General features: G+C 37.6%; 2 protein-coding genes across 4 annotated transcripts in view; both read left to right on the top strand.

Moving 5' to 3' along the window:
* Positions 1 to 48: 48 nt before the first annotated feature.
* Positions 49 to 5,110, top strand: rhoab (ras homolog gene family, member Ab). Of its 2 annotated transcripts, none has more exons than XM_073819917.1 (5): positions 49 to 160; positions 2,199 to 2,356; positions 2,710 to 2,830; positions 2,929 to 3,059; positions 3,616 to 5,110. In XM_073819917.1, the coding sequence occupies exons 2-5, from the start codon at positions 2,201 to 2,203 to the stop codon at positions 3,787 to 3,789; spliced, it is 582 nt and encodes a 193-aa protein (XP_073676018.1). In that variant the 5' UTR covers positions 49 to 160; positions 2,199 to 2,200; the 3' UTR covers positions 3,790 to 5,110. The 2 variants fall into 2 exon arrangements, with proteins under 2 accessions (XP_073676018.1, XP_073676019.1); XM_073819918.1 differs by lacking the exon at positions 49 to 160 and adding an exon at positions 185 to 384.
* Positions 5,111 to 11,867: 6,757 nt separating this feature from the next.
* Positions 11,868 to 17,329, top strand: part of sema3h (sema domain, immunoglobulin domain (Ig), short basic domain, secreted, (semaphorin) 3H) — a 32,283-nt gene continuing 26,821 nt past the window's right edge. For both annotated transcript variants that reach the window (XM_073819330.1, XM_073819329.1), the window contains exon 1: positions 11,868 to 12,302. In XM_073819330.1, the coding sequence (XP_073675431.1) occupies positions 12,203 to 12,302 (100 nt within the window). In that variant the 5' untranslated portion in view covers positions 11,868 to 12,202. The remainder of the gene's footprint in view (positions 12,303 to 17,329) is intronic.

Here is a 17,329-nt window from a genome sequence, read left to right as displayed (position 1 = left end):
GCTCGCGCAGGCGTGGCTCGAGCTCGTGCACGCAATCCCTTCCCCCTTCTGAATGCCCGCGCTGTGCGCGCGCTCGTCAACGGTTTATTGTATCGGACAGAAAAGGCGACGGAGCTCCACCGTTGGTTTAAAACAAAACGGCTAGCCATCTAAACTACAAGTAAGATTACTTTTTCTTCACGTCTCTGTGTTTATACAGCTATTACAAACTTTATAAGCTCAACTCGCCGCGGAATGGTTGTTTTAAAACTACTTTTTTGATATTATGGAAAGCTAAGCGCTCAGCGACTGACCATTTCTCCGCTTCCGCAAGCAACCGCCGGCCGGGAGTAGCAGCTCAGCCTCGGCGTCCAGATTTTTAAAACCGTTTAAAGATTTCTCAAGGTATTTATATATAGATAATACCTTTCAAATGTGTGGGGAAAGCGGTAAAGTTTACACCCAAGTGTTTGGTTGTGAATATATTCGATGTTACCGGTAACAGTTATATATGTGGTGGAAGCTGTTTGTCTTTGTTGATTTAAACCGGAGAGCTAAAGCTCAAACCAGACACGCGTATAATCTCAGATTTAGATGTAACTGGAGGATTAATGATTTTATTTATCTGTAACTGTCATTGTTCTTAAGTGGTTTTCAATATTTATTTGAATAAAAAAAAAATGGTAATCTAAAAAAAAGCACATGATTCATAAACTAATTATAATATGTTTTACATACGCCTCTGTTATCGGATTACTTAAAATGAATGTGTGTAAATTTCTCTGAGATAAACTTTGGCATTGTTTTATTTGCTAGCACAAAGAACTTTATCTTTTTATTCTGGTCATTTCCCATGACTTGCTGTAGTTCAGTCTAAGTGGGGTGTATTAATATAGTATAGCATTGAACAATATTTAGCTGTGTTCAAGTGAGATGATCATGTAAGATGTCACAAACAATGTTTTAAATTGGAAACAACATTACAGGCATTTAGACATAATGACCCAAGCTTTTTTTCATTTGGCAATGATATAGTAACAGGCTTTCATTTTGATGCATGAAATTTTCCCAGTGACCGTTAGAAGTCATTGTGAGTAATGTTCCTATTAATATGGGTGTATAATCCCATACAGTGGTTTGAAACTCCCATTGGGCCTTATTTACATTTTCCATGACAGCATGAGTGGAAGACATTTCAGGGTAAATCAATATGAATGTACTTGTCAAGTGATTTTACAGACTTATAGAGAAAGTTCTCTTTTAATGAATGGAGGAAGGTTCATTGGCCCAACAGGTGCCGTCCAGACTAATCAGTATCACTTTGAATAATTCACCAACCTTACTGTTGCCATGCATTTACCAGGAGGTCCCAGAAGTCAAGTCCCCACATGCAACCCAATAAAGTTCCACGAGGATATGAGAATATTAGTGTAGGAGGTTCTGATAAACATCTGATTCATCTTCAGGTGTTGAGCTTCCTTGCTTGTTACGCAGGCCCTCAGCCAGCACAGCATTGCATAATGCACATTGTTTTTCATTTTAGGTAGACATGTTGAAGTTAGGGATGTACGTTTTAATATAGTGAGCCATATAGAAGATAGAACCAATAGTTGATCTGTAGTGCCGAGGCTTTGTCTCTTCTACTGGTTTTCACACTTTGATCTTTAGCTGTGCTGCTCTGTGTGTGTGTCAGTGTTTAATCTACTGTCCATCTGAGCCGCTCTCATCGCCACAGGCCTGTTCATCAATAATGTGGGCTCTGTTCTGTAGCTGCCAGTTTTATCTTGGCCACTGGGGTGCAGCTTGCACTTCAAAGACATCTGGCCCAGTTAGCAGACACTTCCAGATCTGCCTCTATTTAAACGGCTGTTCTGGATCAGAAAATGAAGTGCCGTGTCACGTTGATGCGATCGGATGGGTTGGTTCTGCTCTGGTCATGTTGAAATGACTCTGTTGAAGGCTTGTCGGCTGTCACCATCGGTTGTGATGAGTCAACTGAGGACTCTGAAGTCTCTGAACCCTGTGTGGCTTTGAGTACTGGGCCTGAGGGACGGGTTGGTGTGTATTTACAGTACTTTATAATGGTAGAGGACTACCACAAATAGCAGCGATCATATTAGAGTTTGTATTGCCATTGGAAAATGAAGTATCCAACATTATAGCTATGTTGGCAGCAAAATGCTGCAGTGTTTAACTGTGTGTGTGTATGTCTTTTATAGGAATGGCAGCGATTCGCAAGAAGCTGGTGATTGTAGGAGATGGAGCGTGCGGTAAAACCTGTTTGCTTATCGTGTTCAGTAAAGACCAGTTTCCCGAAGTCTACGTCCCCACGGTGTTTGAGAACTATGTCGCCGACATTGAGGTTGACAGCAAACAGGTGAGCAAAACACACTTGAGAAATACAATGTGCATAACTTTGTTCCAGCTGTTTGTAATTGAGGCAATTTAATGCTCATTTAAAAAACACAATGGGTTGTATAATACAGATGCTTTTGGTTTGGTTGATTTAAGGTCAAATTATTGCCTATTGGAGGACCATGTGTTCACATGTAAACTCAAAACCCAGTTTAATAGGCTAAATAAGCCTTGGAGTTCTTGGAAGTGGCTTTAATGTGAAAATATTGACCTGATTCACTTTCCTTATTTAGCTCAACATGCTAATAGCACCTCCATCTGTCCTAATAGTTTGGGATGTTCTGAATGAGCTCAGTGTCTCTTTTTATTCAATAGGTGGAACTTGCTCTTTGGGATACCGCAGGACAGGAGGACTACGATAGGCTCCGTCCTCTTTCCTACCCAGACACTGATGTCATTCTTATGTGCTTCTCTATTGACAGTCCTGACAGTTTAGGTAAAGATACTGTTTTTGGTCTATTGTTTTGTGTCAAGTGACACAATCTTTCCCATTTTCTAATTAAAACTGACCTTTGATGTTTGACTCCTGTGTAGAGAATATTCCAGAGAAGTGGACACCTGAGGTGAAACACTTTTGTCCAAATGTTCCTATCATCCTCGTCGGCAACAAAAAAGACCTGCGGAATGATGAACACACACGCAGGGAGCTGACCAAGATGAAGCAGGTAAACACGTAAACAGTGTATTCGAACAGAAAATCTTCAGTTGGGTGTTTTTAGGATAATTAGTTGTTAGTTTTCCTTGTTTCAGTAAAGAAACTTAAAGTATTTGTGATGCTGGACCACAAAACCAGTCATAAGGGTCAATTTTTTAAAATTGAGATGTATAGCTTATCTAAAAGCTGAATAAATTAGCTTTTCATTGATCTATGGTGGACATTCTGATATTTGGTTGATACAACTATTTGAAAATCTAGTATCTGAGGGTGCAAAAAAATCTAAATATTGAGAAAATGGCTTTTAAAGTCCAAGAAGTTCTTGGCAATTAATATTACTAATCAAAAATTAAGTTTTGCTATATTTATGGTAGGAAATTGACTAAATATAGTCATAAAACATGATCTTTACCTAATATCCTAATGATTTTTGGCATAAAAGAAAAATCGATAATTTTGACCCGTACAATGTATTGTTGGCGATTGCTTCAAATATACCTGACTTTATAAAATCAATGCACAGATATTTTGTATTGACAGCATATTTTGTGTTGACTGTCCAATAGGAGCCTGTTAAGGCAGAGGAAGGAAGAGACATGGCCAATCGGATCGGAGCGTTTGGTTATATGGAGTGCTCAGCCAAAACAAAAGATGGCGTCCGGGAGGTGTTTGAAATGGCCACTAGAGCGGCGCTGCAGGCACGCAGGGGAAAGAAGTCCAACAAATGCTGTCTGCTGTGAATGCTCGCCATTGGACATTGTGCCTGTACTGGGGCTCAAAAAGAGTGTGTGTGAGGGGCGCACTCCTATTTACACAGTCATACACCCCCCTCACATTCGCCAAATGCTTTTGGGAAAGAGATCCCAGGAAAAAAAAGCTTTGTTTTGTCTCTTTTTTCCCCTTTTGGTCTTATATTTTTAGTCATGGAGATGTTTATCAGTATTTAAGAGAACTTGGACAAATGGGACTTTTTTTTTTTGATGCTTTACCTGAATTTGTGGTATCATTCAAGCTTGCCCATCTGCCAAATGCTGATCGGGAAGGTGTGATCCTGTGAGCTGCCAATCAATACTTCGGCCCGACCCTCATATGCTGGGCTTTTTTCCCGCAACATGAAACAGGGCTGAATTTGATTGTTTCTGTATGTATGTATGAATAATTTTAAGGTTTTCTTTTAGACCAGGGCAAGATTGGGATTTTAGAATGAAAGTACAAAGTGGCTGTTTTAAAGCAAAAAAGGGGCATGGGGGGAGGGTGGGGGGTTGATATGTATACATACCTGTACATATGAACGTGTGTATTTATATGTACACACATTCAGGACTGGAAACCGTATTTGTAAACTAGACTTGGTAATCTTGTGTAATAAAAGATGTTCTATAAGGAGCAACCGTGTGTGTGTGTGTGTGTGTGTGTGTGTGTGTGTGTGTGTGTGTGAGAGAGAGAAAGAGGTTCATGTGTAAACCTTCAGAAACTAGCAGAATGTAAATAAATGAGGGGAGGGGGAGATGGGGGGGCATTTTGAAGAATCTTCACACTTCTCTTTTTTTCATGAAATAAAAGCATGTTAATTAGAGACATCAACTGACTTTATGCACACTTACTGCCTGTACATTTCTGCTAAAATTTGGCATATTATTCTCCCTAGGAAACTGTGGTAGTAGCAAACTTTGTTTTCATGTAGTCCATAAGAGAAAATAATAGTTGAATTTCTAAGAAGTTTTTGTATTTGAACCTTTTCCAACAATGACTATGGTTTTGAGATCCATCTTTTCACACTGAGGACAACTGTGCAATTCATATGCAACTATTACATGAATGGGGTGTTTTTATAAATTCAACTATTATTTTCTTTTGTGTACTATATGTAAACATCTTATTCAGGTCAGTACTAAATTAAAAATAACATGCTTTTGTATGATTCCTTATTTTGGTAAAATAATTAACATTTTGCAGATTCTGCAAGGCGTATGTAAACTTTTGACTTCAAATGTATATATATAAAACTATCCACCTTATTCTTCATGCGCTAATAATAAAATTGTTTGCATTACAAACCAATGTGTTCATAATTAAGATAATACATTATCATGGTACGACACACCAATTTGCAGCATCATGCAGCAAAACCAGCTCTTTTGTACAGCTAGAAATAGCTAGAAGCGGAAGCCAGACCCATAAAATTTACAAATGGCCGCACCCGCTCTTACAGGAAAAACAAGGTGGGTAGTAAACGTAATTTTTTTAGTTTATTGTATATTGTATGTAACATTTCATAACAGTAAAACCGCAAAGGTGGATTGCAACATTTAGTCTTTGTCGTGTTGTGACACATCCTCGAGATGTAATTTTTCTGTTTAATTTACTCATAATTTCCAAACATTGCACTGAAACGGATGTTGCGGTGATCACAGAGGCTATTTGCAGAAGCAAACGTGCACAGAGTTCATAGGTGTGTCAACTTCCATAATAATAGATTATTAGTGAATGGTGACATTTTGGTCCATTCCTCACACAAAGCTAATGTATGACTTGAAATATAACCCAGAAGTTGAAGGGACTTCTTGTATGAGTCATTTTTATGGTCACTGTATACTTTTATTGTATGTAACAATAAAAGAGTGAGTAAAATAATTTAAATTTTTGCCTATTCTCTAAAACACAAAAGGTTGATTTTAGGAAAAGTGGAGAAGATTTTTTGCTGTTTCATTAATGTTGAAATCACCAGACATTTCTCACACGCAAACAATACACAACTCAAGTCAGTTCCTGGTTTAAAATCAGGAACTATTTTTACATTTCAGAATTTTAGCACCGTTTACACCAAGTAAGTTGAAATCCGGCTTTCATTTTGTCAGTGAACAGTATGTTCTGTTTTTACGCTGATGACTAAGCCTCTGCACTCCAGTTAATGTTGAGAGAGCTTTCTGATTCAAAACTTAGTGAAGAGGAGCTGGAATTATTTTGAGTTGCCACCCACAGGATAATCCTGGATTCAGAACAGCGTGATGAAATTCTCCAAACTGTCTTTACCAATATGGTTAATGACAGTGTAGTGGATAATTCTCGGATATTATGCAATACAGCACAGCCTGCTTTTATTTAACTGAAGAAGTAGAAAAAAAACATGACTTCTTGAGGAAGGAAGGAAACAGTCATGTAGCCCCCACCCCCCAGCGGGCAACACCCAGACCCGGGCTGGCTGAAAAACTGAACAACTTGCCATTTTCTGTCTTTCTTGTGAAAGACTGCGCCATGACGCGGGACCGAGAGAAAGGGGGGCCGCCGCCCTTTCGCAATCTCCCTCTCTCTCTCTGTCTGTCTGTCTGTCTGTCTCTCAGAGAGTTTCAACCTTCCCCGCTACTGCTGCGTAAATGCAGCGAGTCTCAGTGAAGCGCCTGGGTTTATATATGCGCCTATTTTTAGCCCCAGCGCGTGAAGCTATTTTTAACCAATATGAGCTCATCGCTTTCCTGCTCATCCAATCAGAGCACAGAGGTGAGCACGTGTGTGGGCGGGAAGCACAGAAAGAGAGAGAGATGAATAAACGGACAGCTGATGGAAACCGGCCTGGCGGTACGGGAGCGCGCAATGCCCTGCGCGTTCTCAGAGTCGTAAATTTTAAACTAAAACAAGATAAAATAAAATAATACATTATTAATTTATATTTTATTACATTTTTACAATTAATAGTATATACATACTAACACTTAGCATTGTAAAAAAATAACGTAAAAAAATTAAAACGTCATTGTAATATTAAAAAGGGTCATTTAACAAATGCAGTTCTACAGTACCTTAATAAATATGTTCTATCGGTCTGTGGTAGCAAGTGCTGTTTCTATGCAGGGTGTGCTGTGGAAACAGCATTAAAGAGGAAGGTGCCAACAGGACAGAGAAAATGCTGAGGAAGACAGGCTCTGTCCCGGAGACTAAAATGAACTCGCTGAAGGTGGTTACCAAGAGGAAGATGCTGTCCAACCTTTTAAACATCACGAACAACCTCTCACATCAAGTGCAGTACAATACATCCTCACTTTCAATACAGTCGATCAAAGCACCTCCACTTCTAGTGTCTTCTTCGTGTTCCACTGAGACACCAAAAAAGAAATTAATTAATAAATAAAATAATAATAATATTAAAAATAAACTACATAATAATAATAATAGTTTCTACCCACTATGTAAGTATGTATGTATGTATGTATGTATGTATGTAGGCTATTTATTGTTTGTTTGTGTAACTATAGGCCTACTGTATGATGTTTACAACGTGTAAGCACTGTAAATGACACTGTGGAAATTAAGGCAATAAATAAATAAATAAACGATTAAAAAACTAAAACCAAAATATAAACTTTTAAACTGTTCAACAGTTCAAATCTCAAAAACTATATTTATACAACATCGACACCTGGTGGCCAGTCACTATAATTCTAGTTCGAATTTCCATTCTTTAATCGATATAGAACTGTAGTATTAAATTGCATTTATGCTCATTACTTTTGATATTAAATTAAATATATTAGTTTGTACTGAATATTTAGGTGTATTCTCAATCCAGCTGCCTTGTGACACTGAACACTATTCCATAATCTTTGGACACGTGCTATAGACAAGGCAAAGCTAAGTTTATTAATGTAGCACATTTCATACACAATGGTAATTTAAAGTGATTTACATATAAAAGAGAATTAAAATAATTATACAAAAATAATTACAACAATAAAAACAAGGTTTTTGGTAAAATGACTTCATCAAATAAGCTGTGCATGAGATATAGTGATATTTTTTTTATAAATTAGCATGAGTTTCTTGATGTATAGGCGTGTCTTTCTGTGCACTAGTGTCTTTTGTGTGCTTGTGTGTATGCTTGTCAAATATTTGTCAAACGTTTTGTTAAAGATTAGAACATTTTTGACAAAACACACACACACACACACACACACACACACACACACACACACACACACACACACACACACACACACACAAAACAAAAACACTTAACATTTCATGTGTGTGTGTGTGTGTGTGTGTGTGTGTGTGTGTGTGTGTGTGTGTGTGTGTGTGTGTGTGTGCAGCCCATTTTATTTTAACCAGCATTTCACAAAAAATAATTATTTTATTTTCAATTTTTTTTTTTTGAAAGAGCGTGTAAAAACACTGTTCACAAACCTTTGCTTTGTTGGTAAGCTTACTTATAATTGCTTTAGTAGCCTTATTATGAATAAAATTTACTATATCAGACTCACTTACATAAATTATCTGACAAGCTTCATGTAACATTCTGCCCTGCCCGCATTAAAAAAAGTCAATCCAAACTAACCCAAGACCAATCAAAATTATTGTTACACATCAACAAGCATTGAAGAAACAATGCAAGATCAGTTATTGTGATTGGCTGTAAAAATGTAAAAATGTAAAGAGATACACTGCAGCATAAAAGTTTGGGATCAAGACTAGTAATGTTTTTAAAGAAGTCTCTTATGCTCATCAAAATGTTATTTGCAAAATGTTATTACAATATAAAATATTGTTTTTTATTTGAATACACTTTAAAATACAATTTATTCCTGTGATCCAATGTTGATTTTTTTAAAATTATTATTAGAATTATCAATGTTGGAGACAGTTGTGCAGCCAGATATTTTTTGGAACCATGTGATTCTTTTTTTAGGATTATTTGATGAATAAAAAGTTTAAAAGAACAGCATTTATTCAAAATATAGGTCTTTTCTAACAATGTAAATCTATATGCTATCACTTTTTATTAATTTAACACATCCTTGGTAAATAAAAGTATTAATTTCTTTTACAGAACATTTCTATATTAAATAAATGCTGTTCTTTTTAACCTTTTATTTATCAAAAAATCCTGAAAAAAGTATCATAGGTTCCAAAAAAATATTAAGCAACACAACAGTTTTCAACATCGATAAAAAAAATCAGCATATTAGAATGATTTCTGAAGGATCATGCGACACTGAGGGCTGGAGTAATGATGCTGAAAATGTAGCTTTGTATCACAGGAATAAATTACATTTTAAAATATATTCACATAGAAAGCAGTTATTTTAAATTGAAATAATATTTCACAATATTACATTTTTCCAGTATTTTTGATCAGATAAATGCAGCATTGATGAACATAAGAAACGCCTTTAAAAACCATTAAAAACCTTACTGATCAAACTTTTGAGCGGCAGTATACAGTCGTGGACAAAAGTTTTGAGAATGACATAAATATTAGTTTTCACAAAGTTTGCTGCTCAATTCCATTTAGATCTTTGTTTCAGTTGTTTCTGTGATGTACTGAAATATAATTACAAGCACTTCATACGTTTCAAAGGCTTTATCGACAATTACATGACATTTATGCAAAGAGTCAGTATTTGCAGTGTTGGCCCTTCTTTTTCAGGACCTCTGCAATTCGACTGGGCATGCTCTCAATAAACTTCTGGGCCAAATCCTGACTGATAGCAACCCATTGTTTCATAATCACTTCTTGGAGTTTGTCAGAATTAGTGGGTTTTTGTTTGTCCACCCGCCTCTTGAGGATTGACCACAAGTTCTCAATGGGATTAAGATCTGGGGAGTTTTCAGGCCATGGACCCAAAATTTCAACGTTTTGGTCCCCAAGCAGTTATCACTTTTGCCTTATGGCACGGTGCTCCATCGTGCTGGAAAATGCATTGTTCTTCACCAAACTGTTGTTGGATTGTTGGAAGAAGTTGCTGTTGGAGGGTGTTTTGGTACCATTCTTTATTCATGACTGTGTTTTTGGGCGAAATTGTGAGTGAGCCCACTCCCTTGGATGAGAAGCAACCCCACACATGAATGGTCTCAGGATGCTTTACTGTTGGCATGACACAGGACTGATGGTAGCGCTCACCTTTTCTTCTCCGGACAAGCCTTTTTCCAGATGCCCCAAACAATCGGAAAGAGGCTTCATCGGAGAATATGACTTTGCCCCAGTCCTCAGCAGTCCATTCGCCATACTTTTTGCAGAAGATCAATCTGTCCCTGATGTTTTTTTTTTTTTGGAGAGAAGTGGCTTCTTTGCTGCCCTTCTTGACACCAGGCCATCTTCCAAAAGTCTTGGTCTCACTGTGCGTGCAGATGCGCTCACACCTGCCTGCTGCCATTCCTGAGCAAGCTCTGCACTGGTGGCACTCCGATCCCGCAGCTGAATCCTCTTTAGGAGACGATCCTGGCGCTTGCTGGACTTTCTTGGACGCCCTGAAGCCTTCTTAACAATGCAGTGGAAAGTTTTTTTCGGGATTAAGTTAATTTTCATGGCAAAGAAGGACTATGCAATTCATCTGATCACTCTTCATAACATTCTGGAGTATATGCAAATTGCTATTATAAAAACTTAAGCGGCAACTTTTTCAATTTCCAATATTTATGTAATTCTCAAAACTTTTGGCCATGACAGTACATGACGCTACAACCGTATTCGGCCCATTTTACCTGATAGCCTATTTTATCTGACTTCACCCACAGAAGTTTTGGAAGACAAGAAAGAGCACATCTCCTCAGAAGAACAAGTATAGCAGGTAAGAAACACGGAAAAGAGGGAATTTAATTTGAATTTGACGGTTATATTGGTAGCTAATGTATTTTAGCTAGCTATCCATAGAAAAAATTACCTGGATTCAGATGAGTAGCCCTATAAAAATGTATAAAGCAGCTAATATTGTAGTCTAATGTTGTTGCTCTATTTGTGTGCACGTTAATATATTAGTAGGATAGCAATTTCAACTCAAATCAATGTTTCATTTCCACGTGTTTATTTATTAAGTATAGCGTGAAATAAGCGGAAATAGATACAGTTGATCAGTCATTATCACAAAACAAACCCCTTCAGAATAATACAAGCCACATCTTTGTCATTTTACAGGGTTAAAGTGACACGGTGTCGTCTTATTATTTGCGAGTTTTCTTCATTTTACTTCTCGTAATGAGGGGAAGTGTATTAAACAATTATCCGTCGCTAGAGGGCGTCAAATCCACACAGTTGCATCTCTGATGATCTCAGTGATATTTTCATACAGTGAAGAACTATTCCCTCAGTGTGTGTGTGTGTGCGTGTGTGTATTTACTACGTTATGAGGACCAAATGTCCCCACAAGTATAGTAATACCATTAAATGTTGACCTTGTGGGGACATTTTAGGTCCTCCTGAGGAAACAAGCTTATAAATCATACCGAATTAAGTGTTTTGAAAATCTAAAATAGCAGAAAGTTTTGTGTGAGTGTTAGGTGTAGGGTTAGGGTAAAGGGATACTTTAAAGAAAATGCAGTTTGTACAGAATAAAAATTATGCCTATATTGTCCCCTCAAAAATGAAAACAAGTATGAGTGTGTGTGAATGTGCTGTGAAGTCTGCCAGGGGGGAATGGGGGTTTTCACTCTCTCATTTTCTTATTCTTTTGATCTTTTTGTTAATTGTTTATGTGACCTGATTCAGCTAGCATTAATTCTGATGCGGTTAGATCTAATTGGAGTGTGTTGAGTGTGTGTGTGTGTGTGTGTGTGTGTGCGCATAAACAAGACAGTGAGGGTGAGAGATGAAAAGAGGGAAAACCAACATGAGATTTCAACTGCCATTATGCAATTGAATCCTATGAGAGAGTCACATTCAGCAGCTGTCTTATTCTTAAAAAAAGATATACACAGAGGGAGGGAGGGAGAGAGGGATGGAAAGAAAGAGAGCGAGAGAGGGGTGGGCACAATTGGGACAGTTCCCTCCTTCCCAGCAGGGGAGTGTTTGAAAGAAAGGAGTGAATGATAAGAGACGACTGAAAGGAAAGAGAGAGATCATAAAGAGTTAAAAGATGCAGAGAGATGCAGAGGGCAAGACAATAACAGTGAACGGAGCAGAAGAACAGAAATTCAACCGGCAATATAATAATAATAATAAACAGAAGACAGACCAACAGAGGATTTTGCTGCAACACTGACCTGAGCAGGATTATATTACACTGCACTGCACTCACACAAACACACACGTACGCAGAGGTGTGTGATGCTGACATCAGGTAGACATCATTTGTGTGTGTGATATTTCTGAGCAGAGCACACAGAAAGAGAGAGACTGTGCTTACTCCGTGCCAGAGTCACATAGTGTGTGTGTCTCAGACAGCCATGAGGAGGATGCTGGCTCTCTTCTGCTTAATTTCACTGGCGGCACCTCTAACAGACGCATGGAGACCATCACAACCACGACTGCACTTCCAACACTCAGGTGAGGCAACTGACTTTCAATAGACTTTTTTGTTGAGATATTGGTGTTTTAAATCTCCTAGCCCTCATACAAACCTGTCTGCATTTAACATTTTAATTTAGAAATGAATTATTATGTTTATTATGACATTTTCTTCCCGCAATGTAAATGATTTTGGGTTGTATTAGGCTACTATTATTATTTTAAAATAATACAATATCATTTTAAATAATTAAGAATGCTTGATTCATTTAAAACATTAATACATTTAATTATTGTTCTGTTGGTCTGCATAGTAACTGACTTTACATTGACTTCTATAGAGGGTTTGCACTTAGGTCACACTTTGGATGCATGGCCATATTGGCGATACTTGGATGTAAACAACAGCATGGATTGCACGGTTAATGTACTACTGAATACGTTGTTCTGCTAATTTATGTTGTCTAAACCATGGAAAAAATGGGTAGAAGCTGCTAAATAATATAGAGAAAGACTTAGTAAGCAGGAAAGAGCGCAATATTTTGACAAACTAAAGTTAATAGGTGGTAAAGATATGTATGAGCAGTGTTATCAAAAATATTAATCTAATATTACCTACATGACTGGAAATTAACAGAACAAACATGAATATTGTCAAGATTCTTGCCCTGGAAATCCTGGTTCATTTTGGCCAACCATAAACGGATTTTGTTCCTCAGACAGTTTTTTCCAATCTTCTTCTTGATTTGTTAAAACTTTTGGCAGTTTATAGTACTCAAAATGTTTTTCCCGGTCTGGCCGATTAGCACAGCCCAAAAAATGACAATAATTGACCATTTTCAGGGGGAATAATCAGCAAAATGTTCGGTTCACTGGAATTGTTTATGTTCAGTGCCGCCAATATGGCCGATTTATAATCGATTGATGATTTATGATTGCGTTTCTATTGAGATCTTGGTATTTTTTTAATTTAGTATGTTTGTTAAACTATTTTCCTCACACAATGTGTTTGATTTCAGGTTTTACTCTACGTGTGGACCCACAATCACACAAATTTTCAAATATATAGTCTTCCTTTGTTCCACGCACAAACTCGTTCTCTCTTTTTAACCCAATTAAACCTAATGTCATCTGTAATCAGCCATGGCTTGACAGGGGTATATCATTTGTGACGTTGCGTAGACTGAAAGTGGTTGTGAGTTCCTCCATGACCTAGAAAACCCTGCACAGCTGTTGGTCCGTCACACCATTCTGCATATCAGGGACAAGAATGTGAGAGAAAATAGTGTATGTGTGTCTTATGTGTGAAATGTTTGTGTTCAGAAAGTTTGAGGGGTAATACGTATCTTAATTAATCCGTGTACATCTGTATGAACATGTGTGTTGTGTTTACTTGGATCTCTTAATTACCCAATTAGCCTTTCATTCACGCAGACTCCCAAAGGGTAGAGGATAAGTGTGTGTTTGTGTAAGGGAACGGCTGGTGGTTGATTATTATCCAGCTCAATCTGGCTTGATTTCCCTGATGAGATGATAAATGACAGCTCTTGAGTAGTGCACACACACAGACACACATTGAGAACTTTGTGCCACTGATAGAAGTGTAATCATATATCCAGAAATTCTATAAAATGTATTTTCCAGCTGGTCTGTTTTGATTGGTCACTTTGCAGTTGATAGGTGTGATTACAGCTAATGCAAGCATTGATCAATTTGGGACTCTAAGCTCTGTCAAGTTTGTGTTTGGGTGCTATAATTATGATGTATACTCGTATTAAGCCCAGGTCATAGGTCATGGTTAGTAGGTCTGACTGACAAAGAGTTGAGAAATTCCAGGACACAGCGGTGTGTGTTCGCCCAGTTTATTTTAGCTGTCTTGTGTGTTTATGCATGAGCTCTGGGCCCTTGTGTCCCCCGTCACAGACTTATAGACGCACCTGTTAACATTTCTGCCACACACATATGAACATGCCAACTGGTGGATTGAGCAGTAAGAGCTGGTAACTCAATTTGCTCAGGAAGTGTGTACTTTGTTCATGTCTGCCAGAAGCACTATGGGAATAGTTGTGCTTGAGGAAACACACCCTAACATACTTCCATCCACACTTGTGGTATAAGAGGCATGTGCTTGTGAACAGATTTTTGAATCTAATTTCGCAATTCACTTAGGATTCACAAGCTCTCGATTTGATGCCCATTTTGATTCAGTTTGATTCAATTCCAAATAATTCACAACCTTTCAATTTAATTTTGATTCAATTCAATATTTCAATATAAATGGTTTGCACGATTTGGTCAGTTACCCAAATGCGCAACCTTATCGGCGATACTCGGATGTAAACAGCAGCATGGATTACAATGTACTACTGAATATGTTGTTCTGCTAATTTATGCTGTCTAAATAAAATAGAAAAAATGTGTGGAAGCTGCTAAATCATATAGTGAAGGACTAAGTAAGCTGGAAAGGGCACAATATTTTGACCAACCAAAGTTAATAGGTGGTAATAGGTGATACGTACTCGTAGTTTTAATTAAGATATTAGCCTAATATTTCACCTACTTGACCGGAAATGAACAATAGAACAAACTCGAATGTTGTCAAGATTCTTGTCCTGAAAATCCTGGTTCAGTGTTTCGTTCCTTAGACAGTTTTTTTGCACACTTTTCCTTGATTTGTTATAACTTTTGGCAGTCTGTAGTACTCCAAATGTTTTTCCCGGTCCAACCGATTAGTACAGCCCAAAACATGACAATAATTGACCATTTTCAGCAGCAAAATATGCAAGTTTTGTTTGGTTCAGTGGCATTGTTTCTGTTCAGTGCCACCAATATGGCCGACCGATGACTCGTTGTGAAAACACTCTATTATTAATTTAAAGAAATTACTCAAAAGAGTCATATTGTTTATGTTCATGAATCTGACTGCACTAGTTGTGTCCTAAGTTTGTTTTAGTGTGCAATTTTGCGGTCATTTTTATAAAAAATCACACTGACTACTGAATGTAAACAATGCCACTGAACCAAACGAAACTCGCATATTTTGCTGACTATTGCTGCTGAAAATAGTCAATTATTATCATGTTTTGGGCTGTACTAATCGGTCGTACCGGAAAAAACATTTGGAGTACTATAGACAGCCAAAAACAATACAAGGAGAAGAGTGCAAAAAGCTGTCTGAGAAACAAAAGGCGTTTGTGGTTGGCCAGACTGAACCAGGATTTCCAGGGCAAGAACCTTGACAACATTCGAGTTTGTTCTTATCATTTCCAGTCAGATAGGTAAAATATTAGTCTAATATCTTAATTAATACTGCTCGTATGTATCTTTACTACCTATAAACTTTAGTTTGTCAAAATATTGCACCTTTCCCTGCTTACTAAGCCCTTCTCTATATGATTTAGCAGCTTTCACACGTTTTTAGATGGTTTAGACAGCATAAATTAGCAGAACAACGTATTCAGTAGTACATTAACCGTGCAATCCATGCTGTTGTTCACTTCAGAGTATCACCAATATGTCCGCACATCCGGTTAACTGACCAAATCCTGAAATAAGTGCAAACCCTCTATAAGCATAAAGTAAACTATTGATCTTGGGGGTTTAATGATATTGGTATTTGCAAAATGATGATTGTGAATAGTCATAAAAACAATACCTGTGTTATTTTTTACCCATGCGTTGTTGCTAGGGCGTACTTGCTTTATAGCTAATGTTTCTTAGCTGTATCACACACCACATATTAGCACTAATCGAGTAATCCCACATCAGTTTCTCTCATGACTGAGGTAATCTAATGTTCGGATATACACTCACAGCTTGTGTGTGGTTAAATACAGCACTAGGTCTGTATGTGGCTAAATATACCTTCAGCTGGTCACTGAATGATGGACAGAAGGTTTGTGGTTCACTTTTTGCATTTGTGTGTGTGTGTGTGTGTGTGTGTGTGTGTGTGTGTGTGTGTGTGTGTGTGTGTGTGTGTGTGTGTGTGAGAGAGAGAGAAAATGACAGTTGTAGTTGTACTAATTGTGTAAGACCATCAGAATGTCTCAATGTTTGTCTAATTTAGTTTATGGCTAAAAAGGTCATGAGTCAAACTTATTGCAGTCTAGGGCTACCACATTCTAGACCACCTAGTCATGAAAACTCCCTCACTTCCTGTTAAACACACTGGAGACAGGTGGAATACCAGCCCGTAATCCATCTGAATGATTTTAGCACACACTCACACATACACACCCTTGTTGCCACAGCAACTGCCCCCAAGAAAGGGGGCAACAGTGCCGCTACGAAAGAGCCAGGAATGTGTGTGTGAGGTTTCAGGCTGTGACAGATTGTGTGCATGTCCCTTGTGACAGCTGAAATTGTTTAGTGTGTGTGGGTGAGTGAGAGAATATTTTAAAGGAGTGATAACCATGCAAACCTACACTGTAACCGATTTTTGTAATTTGAACAGTATTTTACTGTAATATCTACAGTAAGATACTGTAAAATGTATATACAGTATTTTACTGTAAACTGCAAAGGATTATGGGAAAATATATGATCACTACTGTAATTCTCCACTACTGTAAATCCGTTTACAGTAGTGAACTTGCCCGCGAAAAATTGACCAATGGCAAGGGAGATTTTTTTTTCTCCTGTTGAGAGGAAGTGGCGGTAAAAAGGACAAAAGAGAAATGTTGCATCAATAACTCGACAAAAAGGTTAGTATATTATTTCTGTTTTATGAAAAACTGAACAATTTTAATTTGTTTTCACTTGTTAACAGCAAACTAACAATATTCATCGTGTTTTTCCTGTCGGTAGCCTTTTTTTTCTGACTGACGGCCGGGGCGCCGCCATAACGGTGAAAACATGGACTGGTGAGTAAATTAAGGTGACCTATATTAGTCGAAATAAACTTTATTTAAACTGAGAAACACGTTTGTATATTGTGCTGCCCTTTAATGCAAGTTAGTTCGTCTGACGAGCCCTTACTCAAGCTTAACAGCAAACTGAGGTGAAATACTGAGGTAAAGTGCGTTAAGCAACACCACTGTTTCTGTGGAGATTTTAAACTGTATTTT

The sequence above is a fragment of the Garra rufa genome, chromosome 15 (genome assembly GCF_049309525.1).
Source record: "Garra rufa chromosome 15, GarRuf1.0, whole genome shotgun sequence".
NCBI lineage: Eukaryota > Metazoa > Chordata > Actinopteri > Cypriniformes > Cyprinidae > Garra > Garra rufa.
Note: the sequence above shows the minus strand (reverse complement) of the source record. Positions and strands in the feature narration are given on the sequence as shown.

Bases quoted from the DNA above. Each gene is read 5' to 3' on its own strand.
- rhoab (XM_073819917.1), top strand. From the start codon at position 2,201: ATGGCAGCGATTCGCAAGAAGCTGGTGATTGTAGGAGATGGAGCGTGC. The intron at 2,357-2,709 runs GTGAGCAAAACA...TTTATTCAATAG, and splicing joins TTGAGGTTGACAGCAAACAG to GTGGAACTTGCTCTTTGGGA. The intron at 3,060-3,615 runs GTAAACACGTAA...ACTGTCCAATAG, and splicing joins AGCTGACCAAGATGAAGCAG to GAGCCTGTTAAGGCAGAGGA.